We start from the raw sequence: 26,623 nt of genomic DNA on the forward strand, positions 1-26,623 counted from the left end.
CCTTAAGACTTGTACCCAAGTGCTTTTAAGTGCAGTATTTGCAATAATGTGTGGTATTTTGGAGCAGCATAAGATAATCCAATCCTGGTTTGTGACTTTTTTAAATTGTTAAAGTGGATTAGCTATTGTAAAATGTTATTTTCAAATGTCCTATACTTGAGTGAAATACATTTTCAATGAGCTTGCACACTATACTTTGTTCAATATTCACTTGAATATTACCTTGAAATTTTGATTATCTAAGGCATTTACAAGCAAAAAGTGAACTATCTTCAATACCAGATGAATTAATGTCTGCCCAAAAAAAAAACGACTGCTTCGTAGCATCTCCAATTACGTCCTGCAAAAAATGCCATTTTACCATTGGTATTTGGTTTACTGACTGCTCCATGAAAAGTTTGCATGGATATGGAAGTTGCTTTCAAGATGGGCATTTATTGCCTATCCATGGTTGTCCTTGAAATAGAAGTGAGCTTTTTCTGGCAATTTGCTAAAAGTGCTCCCAAAAGTTTTGGGTACAGATGTCCTCTGCTGGTGTATGACTTAGAGGAAACCTAGAGATGCTGGAATTTGAATCCAGCTGTTGCTGTGTCCATCTGTATGTCGAAAGTCTCAAGTTCCAAGTGTTCTAATGTAGAAATAATGACAACTTGCTGCAATGTATGCAGTATATTGTATACAATGTGCTGGCAACAGAAAGTAATGGTGGATTTGAATGTTTAACCCCGTCAAGCAGATGATTTTATGCTGACTTCAGAAAGTAAGCTTAATTGTTGGAACTTAATCCCACCAAGGAGTGTATCTAATAGTGTTTTTGACCTATACCTTTATAGGTGATAGAATTTAATGGAGAGTACCCGTCCACTGATCTGCATCAGTAATTGTGGCATTTTATGTAGCTGGTTCACCCTGATTGGAGGGTGGCAGATATCATTCCCTTGTTCAAGAAAGGGAATAGGGATAATCCTGGGAATTACAGTCCAGTCAGTCTTACTACTTTGGTGGACAAATTATTCGAGAGGATTCTGAGAGACAGTATTTATGATTATTTGCAAAAACACAGTTTGATTAGAAATAGTCAGCATGGCTTTGGTAGAGGCAGGTCATGCCTCACAAGCCTTATTGAATTCGTTGAGGATGTGACAAAACACATTCAAGGCAGAGCAGTGGATGTGGTCTATATGGATTTTAGCAAGGCATTTGATAAGGTTTCCCATGGTAGGCTCATTCAGAAAGTAAGGAGGCATGGGATTGGGGAAAAATTGGTTGTCTGGATACAAAACTGGCAGCCCAATAGAAGACAGAGGGTGGTAGTAGATGGAACGTATTCAGCCTAGAGCTCGGTGACCAGTGATGTTCCACAAAGATCTGTTCTGGGACCTCTGCTTTTTGTGATCTTTATAAGTGACTTGGATGAGGGAGTGGAAGGGTGGGTTGGTAAGTTTGTCGATGACATGAAAGTTGGTGGAGTTGTGAACAGTGTGGAGGGCTGTTGTAGGTTGCAACGGGACATTGACAGGATGCAGAGCCGGGCAAAGAAGTGGCAGATGGAATTCAACCCAGAAAAGTGTGAGGTGATTCATTTTGGAAGGTCGAATTTGAATGCAGAATACAGGGTTAACGGCAGGATTCTCGGCAGTGTGGAGGAACAGGGATTTTGGGGGTCCACGTGCATAGTTCCCTCCAAGTTGGCACCCAAGTTGGTAGGTTTGTTAAGAAGGCGTATGGTGTGTTGGCTTACATTGGCAGGGGCATTGAGTTTAAGAGCCGTGAGGTTATGCTTCAGCTCTATAAAACCCTGGTTAGACCACACTTGGAATATTGTGTTCAGTTCTGGTCACCTCATTATAGGAAGGATGTGGAAGCTTTAGAGAGGGTGCAGAGGAGATTTACCAGGATGCTGCCTGGACTGGAGGGCAGGTCTTATGAGGAAAGGTTGAGGGAGCTAGGGCTTTTTACATTGGAACGAAGAAGGATGAGAGGTGAGTGGATAGCCAGAGACTTTTTCCCAGCCGGAAATGACCATATAATTTGATTATTTGAATCTAAAACAAATAGGGCTGATATGGGATATGTACAAAATGCACCGTTAGCTTAAGAATCCTTGTGCAATTTTACTAATACTGCAATTTAGATGGTAAATGCAGACTGGACAGAGTCAAATAATTCTGTGTTGGTACTGTAAAATAGATAGCAGTTGACTGTTTGTTTGTTTTTGTGTGTTTTGGGGCCTAATGTTTGGTTCCTTTGGTTTTAGTCAAAGTATTGGTTTTATGGGTATTGCAGTTTCTATTTTAAACAATTGACAAATGCTAATTTTGTTGCATTGTGTAACTTTTTTTTTTCCCTCTCTTTTTCTCTCTGTTTAGCACATTGAAGCCTGTTTGTATGGGTTTCAATCTATTGCAGAAACCAATGATGTCAACTATTCTGATGTTATTCCAGGCTTGATTGGTCTTATTCCAAGGATAAACATTAGCAATGTGCAGCTAGCTGACACTGTGATGTTTACTATAGGTAAATGGCTTTACTTTATTGAAAATTGCATGCATGTATTCTCTAAACAGTGGTAGGATTTGTCTGTTCTAAATCTGATCTAAAAATGTCCCAGTGAAGATGACATGTCAGACAATGCAGTATGCACTGAGTTGTACTGCAAGTGTCACATCGGATATATGCTCAAGTCTGAGTGAAACATGAACTTTGTCTTGGACTGGGGTGGGGGATAGCTACAATTTGATAAGATTGCTGAATGGTGTTGAAGTAAATAAAGATTAAATTTTAAAGATCATTTAACAAATTCACTTTTCAACATTGGTTGTCACTGGTGGACAGTAGTCAACAAAGTGTAATGAACTATAAAGCCAAAACCGAGAGGACAAATTGCAGGAAGTCATGCTAAAGCCATCCAACATGTTCAACAAACTTTCACCTTCAAATGCCCATTTCAGCTTGCTCATGAGAAACAGGCTTTGGAACAAACTTGCATCTTCGTATGCCTAGTTCAGCTTGCTCATGAGACACAGGCTTTGGAATCTGAGGTAGTGTTGTGAAGAATTCTTACAATTAGAAGGACTAATTTGTGAGGAATATTTGAAGAAATTTGAGCTCTACAGCTTAAAAGATGGGGCCTTATGAAGTGAATTGTCTAGAAAGATAACTTAAGCGTACGAGCATCAATCAAAACAGTAAGACAAGAACATATTGAAGAAAACAGTTTAAAATAAAGTTTAGGATTGATATTTAGAAATTTCCCATAGGATGTCTCGCTCACAAATGTGGTAATTGATAGTAAACCCTGGAATTGTGTAGCTTGTGGATGCTGTTTGTTTGCGAGTTGGGGTAGCTGTAAATAAGTATACAGTAAGATGTACCAAATGGTTTTCCTCAATCTTCTCTCATTATGATCATGCAATAGCGGGTATGAATAGTTAATGACCAGGTTGTGGCTAAGGCCTGTTCCAAGGCCAGTTCACTTGACATCAGGCAATGCTTGATGATCATTTGAGAAGAGATACCATTTGGTTAAGAAATGTACAATCGTATTTGAGATTGTCGGTGAAGTGAAATAAGTCATATATTCCTGTACAATATTAATTGAACCTTCTGCATTACAGATTTTTTGACAGACAGAAACTGCATAACAATTTAGAAATGTAATCAGGCTTTGATAGGGTGAATAATTCTAGTAGTGTTAATCATTTGTGAAGATGTTTGATTGTTAACTGTTTTTGGCAAACTACATGTTACATGTGTGTAATATCTAACAATAAACCAGAATGTAGAGTATCATTTTGGATAATCTCAATTTTGACCCCGGGTTTGGAGTTTGACTGTCCAGATTAATGCCGCACAATTATAAAATTTCCTTGTGTTCCTTTGCTTGATTAAATTATATAAATTATTGACTATGTCCCAATGGCCATACTTGCAGCTTCATGTTTATAAATTTGATTACCAGAATTTTTTGTTTAAACTACTTCCGATCTTTCTTCCAGGTGCACTAGCTGAATGGTTGGCCGATCACCCAGTGATGATTAACAGTGTATTGCCATTAGTATTGCATGCTTTGGGCAATGCAGAACTTTCCATATCCAGTGTTTCCACACTGAAGAAGATCTGTAGAGAATGCAAGTATGACCTACCTCCCTATGCTGCTAATATTGTGGCAGTTTCTCAGGTAATGATCATCCAGATTTTATAAGCTACTTTGGAACAGTTAGATGCTGCGTTGATTTACATTTAATGTACTGACTTCTAATGTTCTTTTGAATTCTTATGGTGCCACTTTAAAATGTGAAATCAGGAATTTTGTGTCAGCTGACTGTGCTGTTGAGCTACAATGAAATTGGAAATAAGAACAGAAATTGCTGGAAAAACTCAGCAGGTCTAGCTTTCATCAGTTCTGAAGAACGGTCAGTGGATCTGAAACATTAATTCTACTTTCTGTCTACAGATGCTGCCAGACCTCTTAGTGTTTCCAGCAATTTCTGCTTTTTTTTTCTGATTTCCAGCATCCACAGTCCTTTCGGGGTTTTTGTTTGTACATTGAAATTAGAGTCACCTAGATCATTTTGCCACAAATGCAATAGTTCAAACAGCCTTGATCTGGACCAAATATTTTGTGTTTCTGTTTCTTTGTTTACCTTCTAACATGTGGAAGGAATAGGTGATATTTGGGGCTGGATTTAATGCCCACCCACTGGTTGGTTTGAACTTTAGTGAATGGTGTCCCCACCACCTACCACTGAGTCATTGAAGCCCCATAAGTGGATAATTAATGTCGAGCAGGCAGGTACAGATGGAACCCCCACCTTTCGACCCTCTTTAAGACCTTTTGTCCCTGAGAGGTGGAAGTCCTGCATTTATGCCCATTAACTGCTCTGGCTGTGCACCCTGACCTCTTTAAACGAGAGGAGTTTAGTGGATCCATGGTGTCTCATTATTCAGTATTACTTTGGAGGTTCTTTGCTGACAAAATGTTTGAGAAGATATGTACTTCAGTAATACTGCCAACTTCCTGATGGTGATGAAACAATAGGCCATTGAATAGAGAGAAGACAAAATGTTTATTTTTTCCTCCAGTCCAATCCATTTGTTGCATGATTATGATTATAATATTATTGATCATGGATGTGAAAATAAGAAATAGGTCTTTGTAATGGACTTTGTCAACAAAATTTCCATCCCTTCTGAGCTGGTACCTGTTTTAAGTAGAATCCACAGGAGCTTCTTGTTAATATCCTTATTTTAAAAAAAAACATCAACAGTTTGGGAACTGCAACCTTTCTCTTCACTTAATCATTATTTTATACAATTTCACCTTATTTTCTGATTCATTACTTCATAAAGTTACTGACGCACTTCAGCAAGGTTTAATGGATTGCAATCCCTCTTGTTCACTGAGCCTGTAGGGGCATGTTGGTCAGTAACCCCCAGTAAAACTAAATTAGCTAACTCAACACAACACACAGAATCCAAAATAGTCTCCATAGTATTATGCTACACCATGCAGTACCTTTCTTTGCTTTTTCTTTGTTCTTAATTCACTTCAGAGTGACTGCTACTACATTATGCCGAACTGTCTGACAAACTGAATTAGTGAAATTTATGTATTTTAACTGAGCTGTTACTTCAGGTTTGTTCATGAGATCAGTAGGTCTTTTAAGTCAAAGCCCCAGTTCTAACGTCAACAGTTATTGTTCAAACCAAAAGACATTTCTTTCTAAAAATGCATGCCAATTAATTGTTTTCCTGTATTACTTGTTGCCAATGGATGTGAAATAAGAGAGTGGAAATTGTAAAGGAGGCCCTTCAAGATTAACCTTCAAATCAACTTCCACATCAACTTCACTTTCCTGTCATTCCTTTTAGTGCCCAAGAATCTAAAAATCTTAATCTGGAGTATACTCAGTGGTTGACTAGAAGGTTGCATTCATTCATTTTTACTAACATAAATTTTAGAAACTCTCAGTATAAACATGTTGAATTTGTGACGTTTATTTAGATCTATATTACTGATTAACTCCATTTTATCAGAAGAAGATTTAAACATAAACTGCTATGTGCTAACTTTGTTGTAAAGCTAGATCATTTCTATTCCAAGCAAAATGTATTTTTTAACCTTTTAACTTGTCCTGACCCTTTGTAAAACAAATTGAAGTCTTAGAGAAATTGGAAATACCAATGTCTATGCATGATATTAATAAATTAATTAGAAGGTTTAGAACATAGAACTGTACAGCACAATACAGTCCCTTCGGCCCACTATGTTGTGCCAACCTATTATCCTACTCTACGATCAAACTACCCTGCATGCCCTACATTATACTATCATCCATGTGCCTATCCAAGAGTCGCTTGAATGTCCCTAATGTATCTGACTCCACTACCACCGCTGGCAGCGCATTCCACGCACCCACCACTCTGTGTAAAGGACCTACCTCTGACATCTCCCCTATACCTTCTTCCAATCGCCTTAAAGTTACGCTCCCTCGTAATAGTCATTTCCGCCATGGGAAAAAGTCTCTGGCTATCCACTCATCATCTTGTACGCCTCTATCAAGTCACCTCTCATCCTTCTTTGCTCCAATGTAAAAAGCCCTAGCTCTCTCAACCTTTCCTCATAAGACCTGCCCTCCAGTCCAGGCAGCATCCTGGTAAATCTCCTCTGCACCCTCTCTAAAGCTTCCACATCCTTCCTATAATGAGGCAACCAGAACTGAACACAGTATTCCAAGTGTGGTCTAACCAGGGTTTTATAGAGCTGCAGCATAACCTCACGGCTCTTAAACTCAATGTCCCTGCCAATGAAAGCCAATGCACCATACGGCTTCTTAACAACCCTATCAACTTGGGTAGCAACTTTGAGGGATTTATGGACATGGACTCCAAGATCCCTCTGTTCCTCCACACTGCCGAGAATCCTGCTATTAACCCTGTATTCTGCATTCAGATTCGACCTTCCAAAATGAATCACCTCACATTTTTCTGGGTTGAATTCCATCTGCCACTACTTTGCCCGGCTCTGCATCCTGTCAATGTTCCATTGCAACCTACAACAGCCCTCCGCTGTCCACAACTGCACCAACCTTCATGTCATCGGCAAACTTACTAACCCACCCTTCAACTCCCTCATCCAAGTCATTTATAAAGATCATAAAGAGCAGAGGTCCCAGAACAGACCCATGTGGAACACCACTGATCACCGAGCTCGAGGCTGAATACTTTCCATCTACTACCACCCTCTGTCTTTTATTGGACAGCCAATTCTGTATCCAGACAGCCAAATTTCCCTGAATCCCATGCCTCCTTACTTTCTGCATGAGCCTACCTTAAGTGGGTGCAAACATTATTTTGCATTTGGTTTGTACCCATTTACACATAAATGTATATTATAATTAACTAATTCAGCTGTTTATGCATCCATCAAATATTATTTGCAATTTTATGTTGCATTTAATTTTACGTTCTTCTGGTAATGAGATTTGTTTAGGAATGTCTGAAAATTTTAAAAATGCTGAGAGCAATTGAAAATACAAGTTGTCAATTGACTTTTATAGTTCAAATAATAATCAATTAATATTCAATTTATAATTCAACTTCTCTGTCTACATAATTAAAAGTTTGAAGTATTGCCAAAGCTGGGTAAGTAAATATTATTTCGTGTGTTTTTGCAGGTAGACACGGAGGAATAAAGCACCTACCCATATCCAAGTACAGCTGATTCATTTTGGAATAACAAAATAAATGCTGAAAGTACTTAGTCAAATAGTTATTTTTACACCCAAAGCATTGCCTGTCTTTTTCATCTTGTCGAATGTTGGCAGCCCAGTAATGTTTCCAGCATTTCTGCTATTTTTAAAAGCCCTGAAACTATTCCTCATTTTTGAGTTCTCGAAGTGCCAAATGAAAAAGGGATATATTTTCAGTGAAGGGCTATTAGATTCTGTTTATCAGAAGTGGAATTCACGAATAGTGCTGTGAAAGAGGTTGCAGTTTGGTTGAAACAAGTTGTTAAGCAGGTGCATGTATTTGTGCTCAGTCTGTACCTGTTTCCATAAACACAGATAACGTGTATCAAGTTATTTAAAGCTTTGAAATATATAACTGATGTGAGACCTAGGGTTAAGAGACAGGTCAGCAAACCTGATGTTTTGTTATGGTGTGAGCAAATGATAACCTGGAGTTTCCTTTTGCTGTTGTCTTCCACAGGAGGTTTTAATGAAACAAATTCATAAGGTTAGTTGATTCTTAAAGCTGTTTGACGTTTAACAAAAATAGAAGTAGGGAATATTTAGAATTGCTTTTATACTTTCATTATGTTTGTGTGGACTGTAAAACCTGTTTCATGATAATTGTGCTAAGTCCACTCAATAAGACAAGAATGTGAAGTTAACTAAATATGTGCTTTAGAATTAACATTGAGTTGCCTCAGTATTTTAGCTCAGAAAATAATTTAAGTTAACTTTATGGACTGTATACAAGTAACTTTTTTTTTGTATTTGTATGCAATTAATTTTAATGGAACAGAGGAAAAGGTTTCAACACAAAGCAGGACCATATGATCAGATACTGCATGAGATTCTATAGTTTTAAGATATTCCTGCATATATAAGCTCTAAATATATAATTTCCCTATAATTTACATTTGCGAGTATATTTTTGATAATTTTGTGTAAATATTTCTGAATAATTGATAAAATAGAACATTAGTAGGGCTCATAATTCAGTTCATTGGAGCATTGGACAAAGAGTGACAGAGTTTTTAACCCTGACTAACTTCTTCGAAGAGCTGCTTTATATAACACTTAGTTTTACTGTGGGTGGGTTGTCAAACCTGCCACAAAGTTTTGAAGAGTCAGCACTGATATGTATTTCAAAATGTAGTGGGCCGTCGAAGTTTCCACTTGTTCGTTGTTTGATTTTACTAGTTTTGTTGTGTGCTTTCTTTAAACTCTTATGTTTTTAAATGTGGGCTTTTATTAAAAACAAAGCATTTAAAGTTTTAGCAAAGATTTGTAGCTCGGGTTGTGGGTGAGGTTATTGGCTTGCTCGCCGAGCTGGTTTGTTTTCATTCAGACATTTCATCGCCATGTTAGGTAACATCATCAGTGAGGCCTCCAATGAAGCCATGTTGTTCTACTCCGCTTGGAATTTATACTGTCGTAAATAAAAACCGAAAGAACTGCAGATACTGTAAATCAGGAACAAAAACAAAGTTGCTGGAAAAGCTCAGTAGGTCTGGCAGCATCTGTGAGGGAAAAAACAGTGTTAACGTTTCGGGTCCGATGACCCTTCTTCTGCGTCCCCACCTTAACGAATTTCGGGCACGACATGACGCCAAACTCTTCTTGTGCCGTCTTCGCCATTTACATACTGTCCTGTCTGTTATGGTGAATGGTGTCTTTTCCAGTTTTGTTCTGTATGGGTTTGTATATGGGGTCCAATTCCATATGTTTGTTGATTGCATCATGGGTTGAGAACCATGCCTTTAGGAATTCCCATGCACGTCTGTTTGGCTTGGGCTACGATGGTTACGTTGTCCCAGTTAAACTGATGGCCTTCATTGTCTGAGTGTACGGATATTAAGGAAAGTTCGTTGTGTCGTTTTGCTGCTAGTTGATGTTCATGTATTCTGATGGCTAGTTTCCTTCCTGTCTGTCCAATGTAATGTTTGTGGCAGTTGTTGTGTGGTATTTTGTAAACTATGTTGGTTCTGCATTTTGTGGGAATGGGGTCTTTAATCCTTGAGAGTTTGTCGGAGAGTGGCTGTGGGCTTGTGTGCTACCACGGTTCCTAGTGGTCTTAGGAGTCTTGTTGTCATACGTTCAACTCTGACGTCCAGAAACGAAAGCTGATTGTTGTTTTCTTCTCTCGTGAATTTAATCCCCGCAAATACGTTGTTGATGAGGTGATGGGTCTCTTCTAGCTTGTTGCGTTTTAATAATGACAAATGTGTCGTCCACATACCGGTTCCACAGCTTAGGTTGAATGCGGGGGAGGGTAGTGTGTTCTAGTCTTTGCATGACTGCCTCTGTGGTGAGTGACCCCATGGGTGTGCCGTTGATCTGTTTGAATACTTGACCATTAAAGACGAAGTGTGTGGTGAGGCACAAGTCTAGTAGTTTGAGTATGTTGTCATTGCTGATGGAGCTGCTGGTCTGCGTTCCTGCTTCCTCTAGTAATGCGGCCAATGTTTCTTTGGCTAGTGGGATGTCAATAGACATGAATAATACTGTGACATCAAAGGATACCATAAAAATCAGCGACGACAAGATTATGTTCTTGAGGGTTTTGAGGAATTCTTGGGTTGATTTGAATGGCATGGGATGATCCGTCGACTAGGTGTTTCAGTCTCTGTTGTAGGTCCTTGGTCAGTTTGTGTGAAGGTGTGCCTGTTAGACCAATTGGTCTGAGGGGGATGTCTGGTTTGTGTACTTCAGGAAGTCCGTAGAACTGGGGGATATTCATACCTTCTGGTTTCATTCTCGTGTAGTCCGTCTTGGCTATCTGTCCTGCATCGTTTCAGTCTTTTCGGTGTCTGGGTGATCCTATTGCCTAGCTGCGGTGTTGGGTCTATCGCCACCTGTTGGTAAGTGTTTGTATCTGCGAGCAATGCTTGTGCTTTCTTGACATAGTCCGGTATTTTCATGTGCCCTTTGTCCGCTGGTAGGATTATGATGTTCTTGTCTTTCTTGAGCTTATCTAGTGCTTTTCTCTGTGTTCACGGTGTCCCATTCATTCCTTCAGTTTAGAGTGGGGATTATAGTTTGTCGGATGGTTTAAATAAAAACTGAAAGAACTGCGGATGCTGTAAATCAGGAACAAAAACAAAGTTGCTGGAAAAGCTCAGCAGGTCTGGCAGCATCTGTGAAGGAAAAAACAGTAAACATTTTGAGTCCGGTGACCCTTCCTCAGAATTTCTGTTAACTCTGTTTTTTCCTTCACAGATGCTGCCAGACCTGCTGAGCTTTTCCAGCAACTTTGTTTTTGTCAGATGGCTTGTTGTGTTTCATCCGTGAGTCTGTTGTCTTTTAATGTAGTCTCCAGGGCGGCCATGAAGTCTGTTCTGTTCGCATCTTTGTGATTATAGTTCAGTCCGTGTAATAGGACAGCTTTCTTAGTTTTTTGTGAGTCGTTTGCTGGATAGGTTTCATACCTATGTCCGGTTTGTTGTTGTCCTTGTCTTTGTGGTGGATCAGTTTGGTGAGTTTCTCCTGTAGCTTGTATCTCCTCTTAGTTTTGGTCCTGTGTTGATTGATGGTGATGGCCCATTCTAGGGTTGTTGTCCACTGCTGGCCTATAGTATTTAGGTACTGTGATTTTTGGTGCGAAATTTCCCGTTCATACAAGTACGACCCACCACCTCATCAACAACGTATTCACGGGGATTAAATTCACGAGAGAAGAAGAGAGCCACAATCGGCTTCTGTTTCTGGACATCAGAGCTGAACGTATGACCAATGGGGAGTTCCAAACTTCAGTATGCAAGGAGGCAACCCACATTGACCAAATCCTCAACTTTCACAGCAACCACCCCAACATCTACAAACAAAACTGTAATAGGACACTATTTAAATGGGCTAACACTCACTGCAACACTCCAGAACAATGCAGGAAAGAGAAAGAGCACCTATAGAAAATCTTCGTTATGAATGGATATCCCTGCAACTTCATCCACAGGTGCCTACTAAACAGACAGCAAGAGGACACTACGCCCTAACACTCTGGTCACACTGCCCTACATCAAGAACATATCAGAACTGACAACGAGACTCCTAAGACCATTAGGAATCATGGTAGCGCACAAGCCCACAGCCACTCTACGACAAATACTGTCAAGGATTAAAGACCCCATTCCTGCAACATGCAGAACCAACGTAGTTTACAAAATACCATGCACCAACTTCCACAAACCTTACATCAGGCAGACTAGCCATCAGAATACACGACCGTTGGCTAGCAGCAAAACAACACGACGAACTTTCCTTAATATCGGTACACTCAAACAATGAAGGCTATCAGTTTAACTGGGACAACGTAACTACAGTAGCCCAAGCCAAACACAGACACGCATGGGATTTCCTAGATTCTCAACCCGTAATGCAATCATCAAACATATAGAATTGGACCCCATATACAAACCCATACAGAACAAAACTGGAAATGACACCACTCCCCAAAATGGACCGGACAGTATAAATTCCAAGTGAGTAGAAAACATCACTTCGTTGGAGGCCTCACTGATGATGTTGCCTAGCATGGTGATGAAACGTCTGAATGAAAACAAACCAGCTCGGCCAGCAAGTCAACAAGTTCGTACAAAGCACTTGTCAAGATGTTCTAATCTCACTGCTTTCATTTTTATTTGGTACTGCAAAAATTATATTTTATTTTGAAAATCTTCAAACTTTATTATCTGTTTTTCTTCACTGAGTTTTTTTTATTTCTCTTCCTCTTTCTCAGACAAGTCAGTGTATGTGGCTGATGCAGGCTCTGGGATTCTTGCTCTCTGCCCTCCAGGTGGAGGAAATCCTTAGGAACCTGCATTCCCTCATCAGCCCCTACATTCAGCAGCTGGAGAAACTTGCTGATGAGCCGGTATGTACGATGAAAAGCCAGCAATATCATCATATGGCCTGAAACCAATACTTCAGGATTGCGTGACTTTTTTTTATATACTTCATTTGTTTTTGTCTCAGATCCAATTATTTATTTTCACCCTATTTATCTTAAATACAGTGAGTTTTTTTTTATGTTTAACGCTGATCTCAAAGCATCGTGTTAATCTGCTAATTTAAATTCCAACAGCACAAAATTTCAAAAAAAAAAGACACCAGTACATACACTTGTACAATATTCATTTTGCACTAATCAATTTACAGTTATTGCAAGCTGCTCACCTGTGTGCAGGTGAATTTGACGCTAGTTTAATATTAAAATTTTTCTAAAATTTACAACACTAACATTGTGATTAAATTGCGTTTTATTATTTCACTGCATTCTGCAAAGAATTGTATTTCATAAGTGGCAACGTTTCCAATTCTTAGAGCAAGCTTGCTTTTAAAATTCAAGTTGGTTATTGTTTCCTGAACAACTTAATTCCAGGATGGAAAGACTAGGAAAGGAGGCGCAATCCATTGAAATTCCAATGTTGGATCACCCAGTTTAGAAATAAACTGAATTTTGAACATGTCAGTTGCTTGTTCTGCTACACTGAATGATAGATTACCTCGGATGTGTATCGCTCGTGTAAAAAAAAAAGCAAATCATAATGTTTTATTGTTACTTTCCATAAATCTCTGTGATGCCTTCTGAGCTATCTTCCTTTTACTGTTTAAAACTCTGCCAGTGTTTTCCTCTTTCCTCTCACCTCTCCCATTTAGCTGGTTTGTTGCTTACCTGTGCAGCCATAGTTTTTATCCATTCTTTTAGAGTTAGAGATTTACAGCATGGAAGCAAACCCCTCAGTTCAACTTGTCCATGCTGATCAGATATCCTAAATAAATCCGGTCCCATTTGCCAACATTTGGCCCATATTCCTCTGAAACCCTTCCTATTCATATACCCATCCAGATGCCTTTTAAATATTATAATTGTACCTGCATCCATCATTTCCTCTGGCAGGCCATTTCGTATATGCACCGCTTTCTGCATGAAAAAGTTGCCCCTTAGATTCCTTTTAAATCTTTCCCTTCTCATCTTAAACCCATGCCCTCTAGTTTTGGACTCCCCCACTCCAGGGACGTGACCTTGTCTATTTACCCTATCCATTCCCCTCATAATTTTATAACCCTCTATAAGGTCACCCTTCAGTCGCCGATGGTCCAGGGAAAATAGGTCCAGCCTATTCAGTCTCTCCCTAAAGCTCAAACCCTCCAGCCCTGGCAACATCCGTGTAAATCTTTTCTGAACCTTTCAACATCCTTCCTATAACAGGGAGACCAGAATTGGATGCAGTATTCTAATAGTAGCCTAACCAATGTCCTGTGCAGCTGCAACACGACCTCCCAACTCCTTTACGCAATGCACAGACCAAGAAAGGCAAGCATACCAAACGGCGGCTTCATTATCCTATGTACCTGCAACTTCAGTTTCAAGGAACGATGAACCTGCACTCCAAGGTCAATATGTTTAGCAAAACTCCCTGGAATCTTACCATTAAGTGTATAAGTCCTGCCCTCATTTACCTTCCCAAAATGCAGCACCTCACATTTATCTAAATTAAACTCCCATCTGCCACTCCTCGGCCCATTAGCCCATCTGATCAAAATCTGTTGTACTCCGAGGTAATTTCCTTCACTCCACTACCACCACCAGTTTTGCAAACTTAGTTACCATACCTTCTATGTTTACATCCAAATCATTTATATGAATGACAAAAAGCAGTGGACCTAGCACTTATCCTTGCGGCACACGTCTGGTCACAGGCCTCCAGTCTGAAAAGCAGCCGTCCACCACCACTCTGCCTCCTACCTTCAAGTCAGTTCTGTATCTGAATAGCTACATCGCCCACTATTCCGTGCAATCTAACCTTGCTAACCAGTCTACCACGAGGAACCTTGTTGAACACCTTACTGAACTCCATTTAGATCACATCCACCACACTGCCCTCATCAATCCTCTTTGTTACTACTTCAAAAAGTTAAGATAGTGAGACACGATTTGCCACACACAAAGCCATGTTGACTATCCCTAACCAGTCTTTGCCTTTCCAAATACATGTAAATCCTGTCCCTTGGGATTCGCTCCATCAACTTGCCCACCACTGATGTCAAGCTCACCAGTCTATAGTTCCCTGGCTTTTCCTTACCACCTTTTCTTAAATAGTGGCACCACATTAGCCAACCTCCAGTCTTTGGGCACCTCACCTGTGGCTGTCTCAGCAAGGGGTGCAGCAATCACTTCCCTAGCTAACTCTGTACTAGAGTTCTAGGGTACACCTGCAGGTCCTGGGGATTTATCCAACTTTATGCATTTTAAGACATTTAGCACCTCCTCCTCTGTAATATGGACATTTTTCAAGATGTTGCTGTTTATTTCCCCACGTTCTATATCTTCCATATCTTTCTCCACAGTAAACACTGATGCAAAATACCAGTTTTGAGGAAGGGCCACTGGACCCAAAATGTTAACTGTAATTTTTCTTTGCAGTTGCTGCCAGACCTGCTGAGCTTTTCCAGCAACTTCTGTTTTTGGTGCAAAATACTCGTTTAGTATCTTCCCCCATCTCCTGTGGTTCAACATATAGGCGGCCTTGCTGATCTTTAAGGGGCCCTGTTCTCTCCTGAGTAACCCCTTTTGTCCTTAATGTATTTGCAGAATCCCTTTGGATTCTCCTTAACCTTATTTGCCAAAGCTGTCTCCTGTCCCATTTTTGCCCTCCTGATTTCCGTTTTCAGTGTACTCCTAACATTGCCTTTATTCTCTTTTAGGGATTCACTCGATTTCTGCTGCCTATACCTGACATATGCTTCCTTCTTTTTCTTGATCAACACCTCGGTTTCTCTAGTCATCCAGCATTCACTGCGCCTACCGGCCTTGCTCTTTACTCCATCAGGAATATACTGTATCTGGACTCTTGTTATCTCATTTTTGAAGGCTTCCCATTTTCTAGCCATCCTTTTACCTGTGAACTTCCGCCCCCAGTCAACTTTTGAAAGTCCTTGCCTAAGACTACCAAATTGACTTTCCTCCAATTTAGAACTTTAACTTTTAGGTCTGGTCTATCCTTCTCCATCACTGTATTTTAAAACTAATAGAATTATGGTCATTGGCCCCAAAGTGATCCCCCACTGACACCTCAGTCACCTGCCCTGTCTTATTTCCCAAGAATAGGTCAAGTTTTGCACTTTCTCCAATAGTTACATCCACATACTGAATCAGAAAAATTTCTTGTATGTAATTAACAAATTTCTCTCTATCTGAGCCCTTAAAACTATGGCAGTCCCAGTCTGTGTTTGGAAAGTTAAAATCCCGTACATAACCATTGTATTATTCTTACAAGTTTGTTTCTCAATTTCCCACTGATTATTTGGGGGTCTACAGTACAATCCCAATAAGGTGATCATCCCTTTCTTATTTCTCAGTTCCACCCAAATAAGTTCCCTGGACGTATTCCCAGGAACATCCTCCCTAAGTACAGCCGTAATGTTCTCCCTAATCAAAAACACCACCACCACCCACCACCCACCCCGTTGGGTCCTCCCTATAATATCTGTACCCTGGAACATTAAGCTACCGGTTCTGTCCATCCCTAAGCCATGTCTCTTTAGTTGCTATGATATCCCAGTCCTTTGTTCCCAACCATACCCTGGGTTCATCTACTTTACCGCTTCGGCCTCTTGCATTGAAATAAATGCAGTTTAATTTATCAGTCCTACCTCATTCTCTTCGTTCCTGCCTGCCTTGTCTGTTTGACCTACTCCATTTCCCAATTATACCAGTCTCGGACTGATTTCTTTCCTCACTATCTCCCCTGCGTGCCTCCCCCACCCAGTTTAAATCCTTCCGAGCAGCTCTGGTACATCTCCCCGTCAATATATTAGTCCGGTTCCAACTCACGTGCAATCCGTCGTCCTTATACAAGTCACTTCTACACCGGAAAAGATTCCAACATGCAAAAAAGTGAATCCTTCTCCCCTGAACCAGCTCTTCAGCCACACATTCATCTGCTCTACCTCCTATTCCTACCCTCACTTGCTCATGACACCACAAGTAATTCAGATATTACTACCCTCGAACCTACTTTTTAAGTTCCTGCCTAACTTCCTACATTGTCTCCTCAGAATCTCATCCTTTTCTCTTCCTGTGTTGTTACTTCCAGTGTGTACAGTGACCTCTTGCTGGTCCCTCTCCCCTTTGGGAATATTCTGCACCTTCTCCAAGATTGCTTTGATCCTGGCTCAAAGGAGGCAGCACGCCATTCTGATGTCTCACTGTTGGCTGCAAAATTGTCTTTCTATGCCGCTGACTAGAGAGTCCCCTATCACAATCAATGGCTTGGAACCTGGCGTACCCTTGTTACATTAGAGCCAGTCTCGGTCCCAGAAATCTGGCTGTCAGTGCTACATTCCCCTGAGATTCCATAACCCCCTACATTTTCCAAAACAGCATACTTGTTTGAGATGGGGATAGCCGCAGGAGACTCCAACACAACCTGCCTCCCTCTCCTACCTTTCCTGCAGGTCACCCATCTACCTGACTGTATCTTTGGTTTATCTCCATTTCTGCAACTGCCATCCATCACACCTCCTAGCACCTATAAATTCCTCGTCATCCCTAACTGCAGCTCCAACTGATCTATGTGATCTGATAGGATTCGCAACCACACTTCCTGCGGACATAATTGTCACAACATGGAAATTCTCCCTAATCTCGCACATCTGACAGGAAGAGCGCTCAAGGCTATCTTTGCAGCTTAACAATCTACACACCCAGAAAATAGCAGTCTTACTGCTCTAAAAACGCTGTTCCAGGCTTGCTTGCTACCTATGATTTTACATTTTTAAAGTTTAATCAAGAGACAGATCTCAATAAAAACATATAATCAAAAAAGAGCCCAATCTGTTCACTAATGTAGATTTGCAAAAGAAAAACAGTAAGCTTACACTTCAAAATGCCACTTAGCTGCTCCCCTGCAGATAGCTCCCACACACTGGTTTCAATTTTCTCTGATCTTCGAGAAACCAAACAGCAACGGTAACAGCTATGCAGGTTACTGCTGGGTCAGACAGCAGTGTAAGTTTCTTTCTCCATTTGAATCACTTCCCATGTGGTCACTGCCTTTGTCTGTCTTCCTTTTTACAGTGCAGTTGTTTTGATCTTTTTTTTCCCTCCCAAGTTCCAAAGCAATGTAATAGTTCACAAAACAGTAATTACTGCTCCTAGAATTCGAGGAAATCAGCTCCAACATTCAAAATAGCTCAAAAAAGGAGCAGCTCTTACAGCCACAATTTTTTCCCATTCCCCCATGTTGGATTACCCATAATAGGCTTAATTGTACAAAGTTTTGTAGTATAATGATCAGAACGCAAACTTGCACACTTGAGTGGGGTTCAGTTAGATTAGCTGGGTAGAGTGTGCAGAATGATGCCGACACCATGAGTCAGGCCTCAAAATAGCTGTGAAAGTTCATGCCACGTGCTTGATATGGAGTGGTGCCCCTCCAGCTATATAACCATTTCATTCTCTCTGTCTCTGTCTGCCCAACAAAGATGCTTATCGTCCCTGTTGCCTATGGTTAATTATCTGACCTTCCACTTGAGAGTATCCTGTTAGGTTAATATTTTAAAAGGCACTAACATCTCAGGCCTTCTGTTTCACCATTGTTATTAAATTGTTAGTCTCACCTGGAAAGTTACAAGGATGTTGATTAGTAGGGAATTTTTATTAACTCATGGGGGGTGACTGTTGCTGGCTGGCCAGCATTCGTTGCCTGCCCTTGAGAAGGTGGTAGTGAGCTGCCTCCTTGAACTGCTGCAGTCCACCTGCTGTAGGCTGACCCACTACGCTATTAGGGAGGGAATTCCAGGACTTTGACCCAACAACAGTGATGGAATGACGATATATTTCCAAGTCAAGATTGTGAGTGGCTTGGAGGGGAACTTGCAGGTGTTGGTGTTCCCATATATCTGCTGCCCTTGTCCTTGTCCTTCAGGTGGAAGTGGTGGTGGATTTGACATGTGCTGTCCAAGGATCTTTGAATTTTTGCAGTGTATCTTGTTGATCCAACACAATGAGTGTTGGTGATAGAGGGAGTCGATATTTGTGGATGTGATGCCAATCAAGTGGATTACTTTGTCCTGGACGATGTCAAGCTTCTTGAATGTTGTTGGAGCTGTAGCGATACAGGCAAGTGGGGAGTATTCCTTTGTACTCCGGACTTGTGCTGAGTAGATAATGGATGGGAATCAGAAGTGAGTAACTCGCTGCAGTATTCCTCGCCTCTGACTGGCTTTTATGTGGTAAGTCCGGTTGAGTTTCTGGGCAATAGTAACCCAATGAGTTGATAGTGGGGGATTCAGTGATGGTAACATCATTGAGTGTCAACGGATGATGGTTTGAGATTTGTCTCTTATTGATGATGGTCATTGCTTAGCATGTGTGTGGCATGAATGTTGCTTGCCACTTGTCAGCCCAAGTCTGGATATTGTCCAGATCTTGTTGTATTTGAGCATGGACTGCTTCAGTATCTGAGGATTTGCAAATGATGCTAAACATTGTACAATTGTCGGCAAGCATCCCCATTTCTGACTTATGATGGCAGGAATGTCATTGAAGCAGCTGAAGATGGTTGTGCCTCTACCCTCTGAGGAACTCCTGCAGAAATGTCTTGGAGGTGAAATGATGGTCCTCCAATTACCACAACCATCTTCTTATATGCCAGGTATGACTTCAACCACAGGAGAGTTTGTCCCGATATCCATTTGATTCCACACTTGATAGAATGCAGCCTTGACATCAAGGGCTGTCACTCTTAGCTCACCTCTGCACTTCAGCACTTTTGTCCATGTTTGAACCAGGGCTGTAATGAGGTCAGAAGCTATGAGACCCAGGCAGAATCCAAACTGAGTCACAGCTAAGGTGCTGCTTGATAGTACTGTTGATTACACCTTCCATCACATTACTGATGTTTGAGAGTAGGCTGATGGGATGGTAATTGTGTGGATTGGATTTGTCCTGCTTTCTCTGTACAGGATATAACTTGCCAATTATCCACATTGTTGGGTAGATGCTAGTGTAGTAACTGTGCTGGAAGAATTTGGCTAAAGGAGTGACACGTTCTAGAGCACAAGTCTTCAGTACTACTACTGGAATGTTGACAAGGCCCATAACCTTTGCGGTATCCACCACCTCCAGCCATTTATTGATATCATATGGAATGAATTGAATTGGCTGGGTGTGCAAATTAGGTGGATTAGACATGGGAAATGTTGGGTTACAGGGAAAGGGTAGGGGAATAGGTCTGGGTGGGATGCTCTTCGGAGAGGCGATGTGGACATGTTGGGCCAAATGGCCTGTTTCCACACAGGGATTCTATGATTTATTGATATCAAATGGAGTGAATCAAATTTGTTGCCAGTTGGCATCTATGACACTGGGGATCCCAGGAGGAAGTCGAGGTGGATCATCCACTCAGCACCTCTGGTTTAAAATGGATGCAGTTGCTTCAGAGTTTTTTTTTTGCACTGATGTGATGGACTGTCTCATCATTGATCTGCCTCTTCCGGTGAAGAGTTTAGTTGTCCACCACCATTTCAGAACTGGATGTGACAAAGCTGCAGAGTTTAGATCTGATGGCTGTGCGGTCACTTAGCCCTGTCAAGCTGCTGCTGTTTAGCATGCAGTAGTCCTGAGTAACTGCACTAAGTTTGTAACTCATTTTTAAGTATGCTTTGTGCTGTTCCTGGCATGCACCCCTGCATTCTTCTTTGAACCAGGATTAATCACCCTACCTGATGGTAATTTAGACTGGCTTATGCCAGGATGTGAGGTTACAGGTTGCAGGTGAATACATTTCTGCTGAGGCCCACAGCACTTCATGGGTGCCTAATTCTGAGTTGCTAGAATCTGTTTGAAATCCTACCAAAATTGACATGGACAGATGTATCTGTGGCAGGTAGCTTGGTGAAGACAAGATCAAGTATGTTTTGGCCTTTTATTGGTTCCCTCACTACCTGCCAGTCTAAAGCTATTATCTCTTGGATTCAGCTAGCTTAGTCAGTGGTGGTTCTACAAAGCCACTTTTGATGACACACAGACATTAAAGTCATCCGCAGAGTACATTCTATGCTCTATAATTGCCACCCTCTGTGCTTATTCCAAGTAGTGTTCAATGTGGAGGGTTACCAATTCATTGGCTGAGTAGTAAGTTTGGTAGATGGTAGTCGGCAGGAGGTTTCATCCATGTTTGATGTGATACTGTAAGCCTTCCTGGGGGCCAAAATCTATGTTGAGGATTTTCAGGGCAACTGTTTCTCATCTGTGTGTCAGTATCTCTGATGGGTCTGATCTCCCTTTGATGGTACAAGACATATCCAGGGTGGTGTCTGGGACATAGTCATACTCAAGAATCTCTCATACATTATCGACAGTGTCAGGCTGTTGCTTGACTAGACTGTAGGCAGCTCTGCCAATTTTGATACAGTTACCCTTGCAGACAAAGCATTACAGATCATTAAAAATTGCTGCAATAATAAAAGGTTTTCTTCACCACTCAGTATTTCTTTTGCCAGTTATTATAAATTGGTCTCTTACTACTTGCCCAACAGCTTGTTTACTTTTGAACGTCTCTTATTCTGCACAAAGCCGAAGAATCCTTGCTGCCATTATTGTTGTCTTCGAAGATACTTGGAGCAAAATATTTCACACTGCTGGCATCATCGTTGGTCAATGCATTCCCACCTAGCAGTCAGTCAATACTTCATGAAGCATTGATTGGATGGAGACAGGAGTTCTGCACCTCACTATGCCCCTACCCCTCATCCACTATATTAGAGTGGGCAGTAGTGTAGTGATAGTGTCACTGGTGTAGTCATCTGGACTAAATCTGGGACATAGATTTGAATCCTACCGTGATAACTGGTGAAGTCTGAATTTGATTATCAAGTCTGGAATTAAAAGTAACTGGTTTAATGCTGACAATGAAACTATTCTTGATTGTTGTAAAAACTCAATCAGTTCACTAATGTCTTGTAGGGAAAAATATCTGCCATTCTTAACTGGTCTGGCCTCAATGTAATTCCACACTCATAGCAATGTGGCTGACTCTAAAATACCCTTTGAAACTACCTAGAAAACCATTCTGTTATATTAAACCACTGCAAAGTCTTAAGAGAAGGATTGACAGTAGACAGGCTTCCTGGCATCTACTTATACACCACAAACATAGCGTCAATCCTGCAAGCCCTCATCAATGAAGAAAGCGCATTTTTACAGGTTGCTATTAATTTAGTTTCTGTTTTACAATCTCCAGTCTTCTGTGTGGCAAGCCTATAGTTTCTTAAAATCACTCAATGCTTTAAAATTGAAGTGAGAAATCTTGTAAGGATGTAGGATTTTGTATCATTGATTATCTCGGAGTTGGTTCTCAGATAAACTTTGAAATTTGAACACGTTAGGTACTTTGGCTACCTGATGACTTGCAGCTTGATTTAGAGCCTGGTGCTCAGAATGGCTGATGGTTAACAGTTCTGATGGATCTGCCTGCAAACAGCTCTTAACCATTCTGTAATCGTACTATGTATTTTTTAGTTCACAAATTCAGGGTCTTCTATTCATGTTGATTTCACATCCTGAACTGTGGGTTGACATGTCTGAGGCACACTCAGTATTATTTGGAATAGAGAGGCCTTTGTGGAATAATATGAAGGTGTTAGTAGCCATTCACCTCCATCTGCCACAAATTGTTTTGATCTTCCATTTTGTTTAGTAGGAAACGCAACAAAAGCATTCTTGAAACTCCATAGTCTTTTTTGTGTTGGCCTCTCCTTAAAGTGGTATGTGAATTCCACTGTCTGTGAGGTATTCTCACTTATACCCTTATTTAATCAGCTATTCTCTGCAAGCTTGATACTGTCTGTTGTCCACATGCCAAAAGTCACCCAAGGCAGCCACCTTAACCACTTATATATGTCCAATTATTAAAAAGTATTGACTGCAAATTCATAATGTCACTTCCACATGCTGAGCATAATGCGTGTAATCTTTATTGACTGGAACTGGCTTATGGGTGCGTAGTTTACCATTACATTCGAACAATGACAACAGCAATTTGTGTTTATATAGCACCTTTAGCATAATAAGGTGTTCCAAAGCATTTCGCAGGACTATTTTAAAATACTACAACAAATCACATAAAGAGTTAATAGGTCCGATTACATAATGGTCCAAGAGGTAGGTTTAACACTGTCTTAAAGATGGAAAGCAAAGAAATGCACAGTGGACCTAGGTAACCAAAGGCACAGTAATTATGCTAGTGGTGCAGAACTTTGGTGTAGCTGGAGGAGATTACAGAGAGAGAGAGACCATGGAGTGATATGAAACCAAGACGTAGAGTTTTAAAGTCAAAACATTACCTGGCCTGAAGCCAGTGTAGGTTACCGAGTATAGGATTGATGGGGTAAAGGTGACTTGTGTAAATTAGGACATGGGCAGCAGGGTTTTGGATATTTTAAATTTTGGGAGACTGGGAGTGGAATAGTGAAGTGTAGAAGTAATGAAGACAAGTTTGCAGAGTTTAAGCAGCAGGTGACCTGAGATGGAGGTGAACCTGAGTGACTTCAAGGTGGAAATAGGCAGTTTTAGTCCAAATATGCAACAGGAAACTAATATTGGGGATCAAATTTAGTAGCAAAATTCCAAGCCCACTTAAAAGATTTACTTTCAGATTGTTGCAAAGGAAAAGGATTGAGTTGGTATTTGGAGAATGGAATTTAAATCAGGGTCAAAACTATGGCTGCGGTCTTCCCAAAGTTTAATGGGAGCAAATTCTCACCCAGAAGAGATATCCAATAAACCACCTGATAATTTAACAGCAGCATCGTTATCAATATAGTTAACAGTGATAATGTCATCATAGCCTTCCCTCAAATCTGGCTTCGGCATTGGCCTGGGTTATCTACAATGTCTAGGAAGGAGATGGAAAGCCATAACCTTCAATTCTACAGGAAAGATATACGATCCTGAGTGCACTGGAGAGGATAAATGCTGAAAAGTTATTTTCCGTTTTGAAGAAAGTCGGTGTAGGGGGACACAGTTTTAAAAACTAAGGGTCCCACTTTAGGCAAATGAGGAGAAATCTTCATCCTTGGGTGGGGGGGGAGCAGAGTTTTTGGAACATCCATTCTCGGAGAATGATTTGGGGAGGGGTTGTTGATTAATGAGGGCTCGTGATGGAGGAGGAATGTGGATGGTGCAAGAATGTGAAGCTAAGGCGGCGATCAGTCAGCCATGATCTTATGGAATGATGGGTCAGTCTAGATGGCCAAAATGGTCAACTCCTTCTAATTTGAATGTTTGAGTGAAATATTGGGGATTTTTAGGCCATGTGACATCTGTGAAGGAAGCAGGCTTGTTAAGTCGATAACTAATACCTACTCACTGCTTCCAGCAATTTTCGTACTTTTGACACCAGACTTTCAATATTGGCAACAAAAACAGAAATTGCTGGGAAAATCTCTTGAATGCTAGCATCTGTGGAGAGAAAGCAGTTAACATTTTGGGTCCGTTGATCCTTCTTCAGAATGGGTCAGCTTTCTTTCGACATTGCTACCAGATCTCCTGAGTTTATCCATCAGCTTCTGATTTCCAGCATCTGCAGTTCTTTGTGTTTTGATTGGATAATGGTACATTTTGAATTTTGCTGCATAGAACACATCTTTTCTATGACTGTTGTGTGCCAGGGCTTTATTGTGTTCTCAGTGTTGCATGTGTAAATACCACTGTAGTTATAGTGTCTTGTCAAATGAGTATTTCAGCATTGAGAGGTTTTCTCCGTTTTCTGCATGGCAGCTTTGCAAAGTTGCTTTTTTAAAAAAAAAAATGAATGATTAAATTATACCAATCTGGCTAGGATTGAATTCATTTGTATATGTGAAGTTCTCCTCCTGTTCAAAATTTTATTGCGATCTTTCATTTAATTTTTTGTTTGCATGTAAACCTTTTCCGGTGTAGAATTAAAGCATTACAGAAATAGCTTTCTTTTAGACGTGTTAATTGTATAGTCTTTGTATCAATGCAAAGCAGTTTCTTGTAGCATTGATGCTAAGGTTGCAGTGGCAAACTTGGAGGTAGGGCTATCATTCTGCTTTGTTTTGCTGTCAGATTGAATCCTAGCACTGAAATAGTAAAAAAATTACTTTGTACTGACATTGCTCTTAACTCACCCTAAGAATGTCAATTGCTACTTTTTGTGAAACATTTTGGAGTTTGGTTCAGCTGACAAGGCTTATAAATGCAGAATTTGAACTTTTTGTAAAATTAATTGTTTTGCCTTGTTCCAGACAAACGTTTTTGAAATAAAAGAAAAATTGCATGTGGGCATCTTTAATCTTAAACATGCTCAAATTAATTTGTGAACAATAACAATGGGCACTATTTCAGGTGTGTAAATGCATTCTGTTCAGTTTTATTTGTTGATATATGGAATTTTATCTTGATTCACGATTCTGTCTATTTATGCTCAGCTGCAGCAATTTAAGCTATAAAAGTTGAATTCTATTCCTTCTGCATGTTTTGGAAGTTTTTTTCCACTTAAAAATGTCTTACAAAGGCCTTGGTCATAACTTGGCGAGAACTTGTTGCTGGATTAATGCAGCCATTTTAGAAGTGGTTTTGATCTGATACAGACTGCTAACTATCATTTGTTGCCCCTGATACAATGGCAGACCACAAAAATGAAAGGTAAGGAAAGTAAATGCCTTTTGAGATCACTTATTAACATTGTTCAAAAAGTGCTTTATTAAATGCTCACCCAGAGAAATTAATTTATATCACCGCAAAATGCCAGTTTTGCTGGATCAAATCCCAACCCACATACAGTATACTTAAATTGTAATATTTAAATTTAATAAACTGTCTTCTGTTGCAGTCTTGCAGCAGGGTTTTCTTCATAGTGTGAAGCATCATATGTCTGGCAGTTTTGCCTTTTTTTAAATACAGGTGATGAAGAAGTCAGTGTGTCAACACACAGGAGGCCATTCAGTCTATTGTATCCAATCCATCCTTCCAAATGAGCAATTTGCACAATGCCATTCCTCCAACTTCTTATCATAACCCCTGTACATTCTTCCTTTTCAGATAATAATTCAATTCCTTTTTGAATTCCTAACCTAACCCTACCAAACATTCTGGCAGCACATTCCAGATCTTAACCACTCACTGCGTGAGAAAAAATTTCTCTTTGTATCTCAGTTGTTTCTTTTGCAAGTAACTTCAATCTGCATTGTCTCATTCTTGATCCCTCCATCAGTTATCCCCGTCTGCTTTGGTCCACATTCCTCATGATTTTGAATAGATCTATCAGATCTCTCATTGAGCATCTCGTCTCCAAGGTACTGATCCCAACTTCTCCAAAGTAAGTGACGTTCCTCATCTCTGGACCCATTCTTTGAAACGTTTTTACGTTCTGACCACCGCTTTTGTATCATGTCCAAAGTGTGTGCCCATAACTAAATGCAATACTCCATTTTCGGTCAGTGTAGTATTTATACAAACTTAATACCAGCCTCCCAAAGTGGGGACCAGAACCCAAGTGGGGTCATGACTGTTCATTTGTGGGATGTGGGTGTCGCTGGATGGACAGCATTTCTTGCCTATCCCTAGTTGCCTTTGAGAAGGTGGTGGTGAGCTGCTTTCTTGAACCACTGCAGTCCTCCTTCTGTACGTTGACCCATAATGCTATTAGGGAGGGAATTCTAAGACTTTGACCCAGCGACAGTGAAGCAACGGTGATATATTTCCAAGTCAGGGTGATGAGTGGCTTGGAGGGGAACTTGCAGGTGGTGGTGTTCCCATATGTCTGCTGCCTTTGTCCTTCTAGATGGAAGTGGTTGTAGGTTAGGAAGGTGCTGCCTGAGGATCTTTGGTGAATTTCTGCAGTGCATCTTGTAGATAGTAC

General features: G+C 40.5%; 1 protein-coding gene across 1 annotated transcript in view; it reads left to right on the forward strand.

Moving 5' to 3' along the window:
- ipo13b (importin 13b) overlaps window positions 1-26,623 on the forward strand; it is a 206,707-nt gene that overhangs the window by 87,227 nt on the left and 92,857 nt on the right. Inside the window, exons 7-10 of the mRNA XM_048602101.1 lie at window positions 2,370-2,517; window positions 3,999-4,180; window positions 8,215-8,241; window positions 12,469-12,603. Of these exons, the coding sequence (XP_048458058.1) occupies window positions 2,370-2,517; window positions 3,999-4,180; window positions 8,215-8,241; window positions 12,469-12,603 (492 nt within the window). The remainder of the gene's footprint in view (window positions 1-2,369; window positions 2,518-3,998; window positions 4,181-8,214; window positions 8,242-12,468; window positions 12,604-26,623) is intronic.

Source organism: Rhincodon typus, chromosome 10, assembly GCF_021869965.1.
Source record: "Rhincodon typus isolate 14 chromosome 10, sRhiTyp1.1, whole genome shotgun sequence".
Classification (NCBI taxonomy): Eukaryota; Metazoa; Chordata; class Chondrichthyes; order Orectolobiformes; family Rhincodontidae; genus Rhincodon; species Rhincodon typus.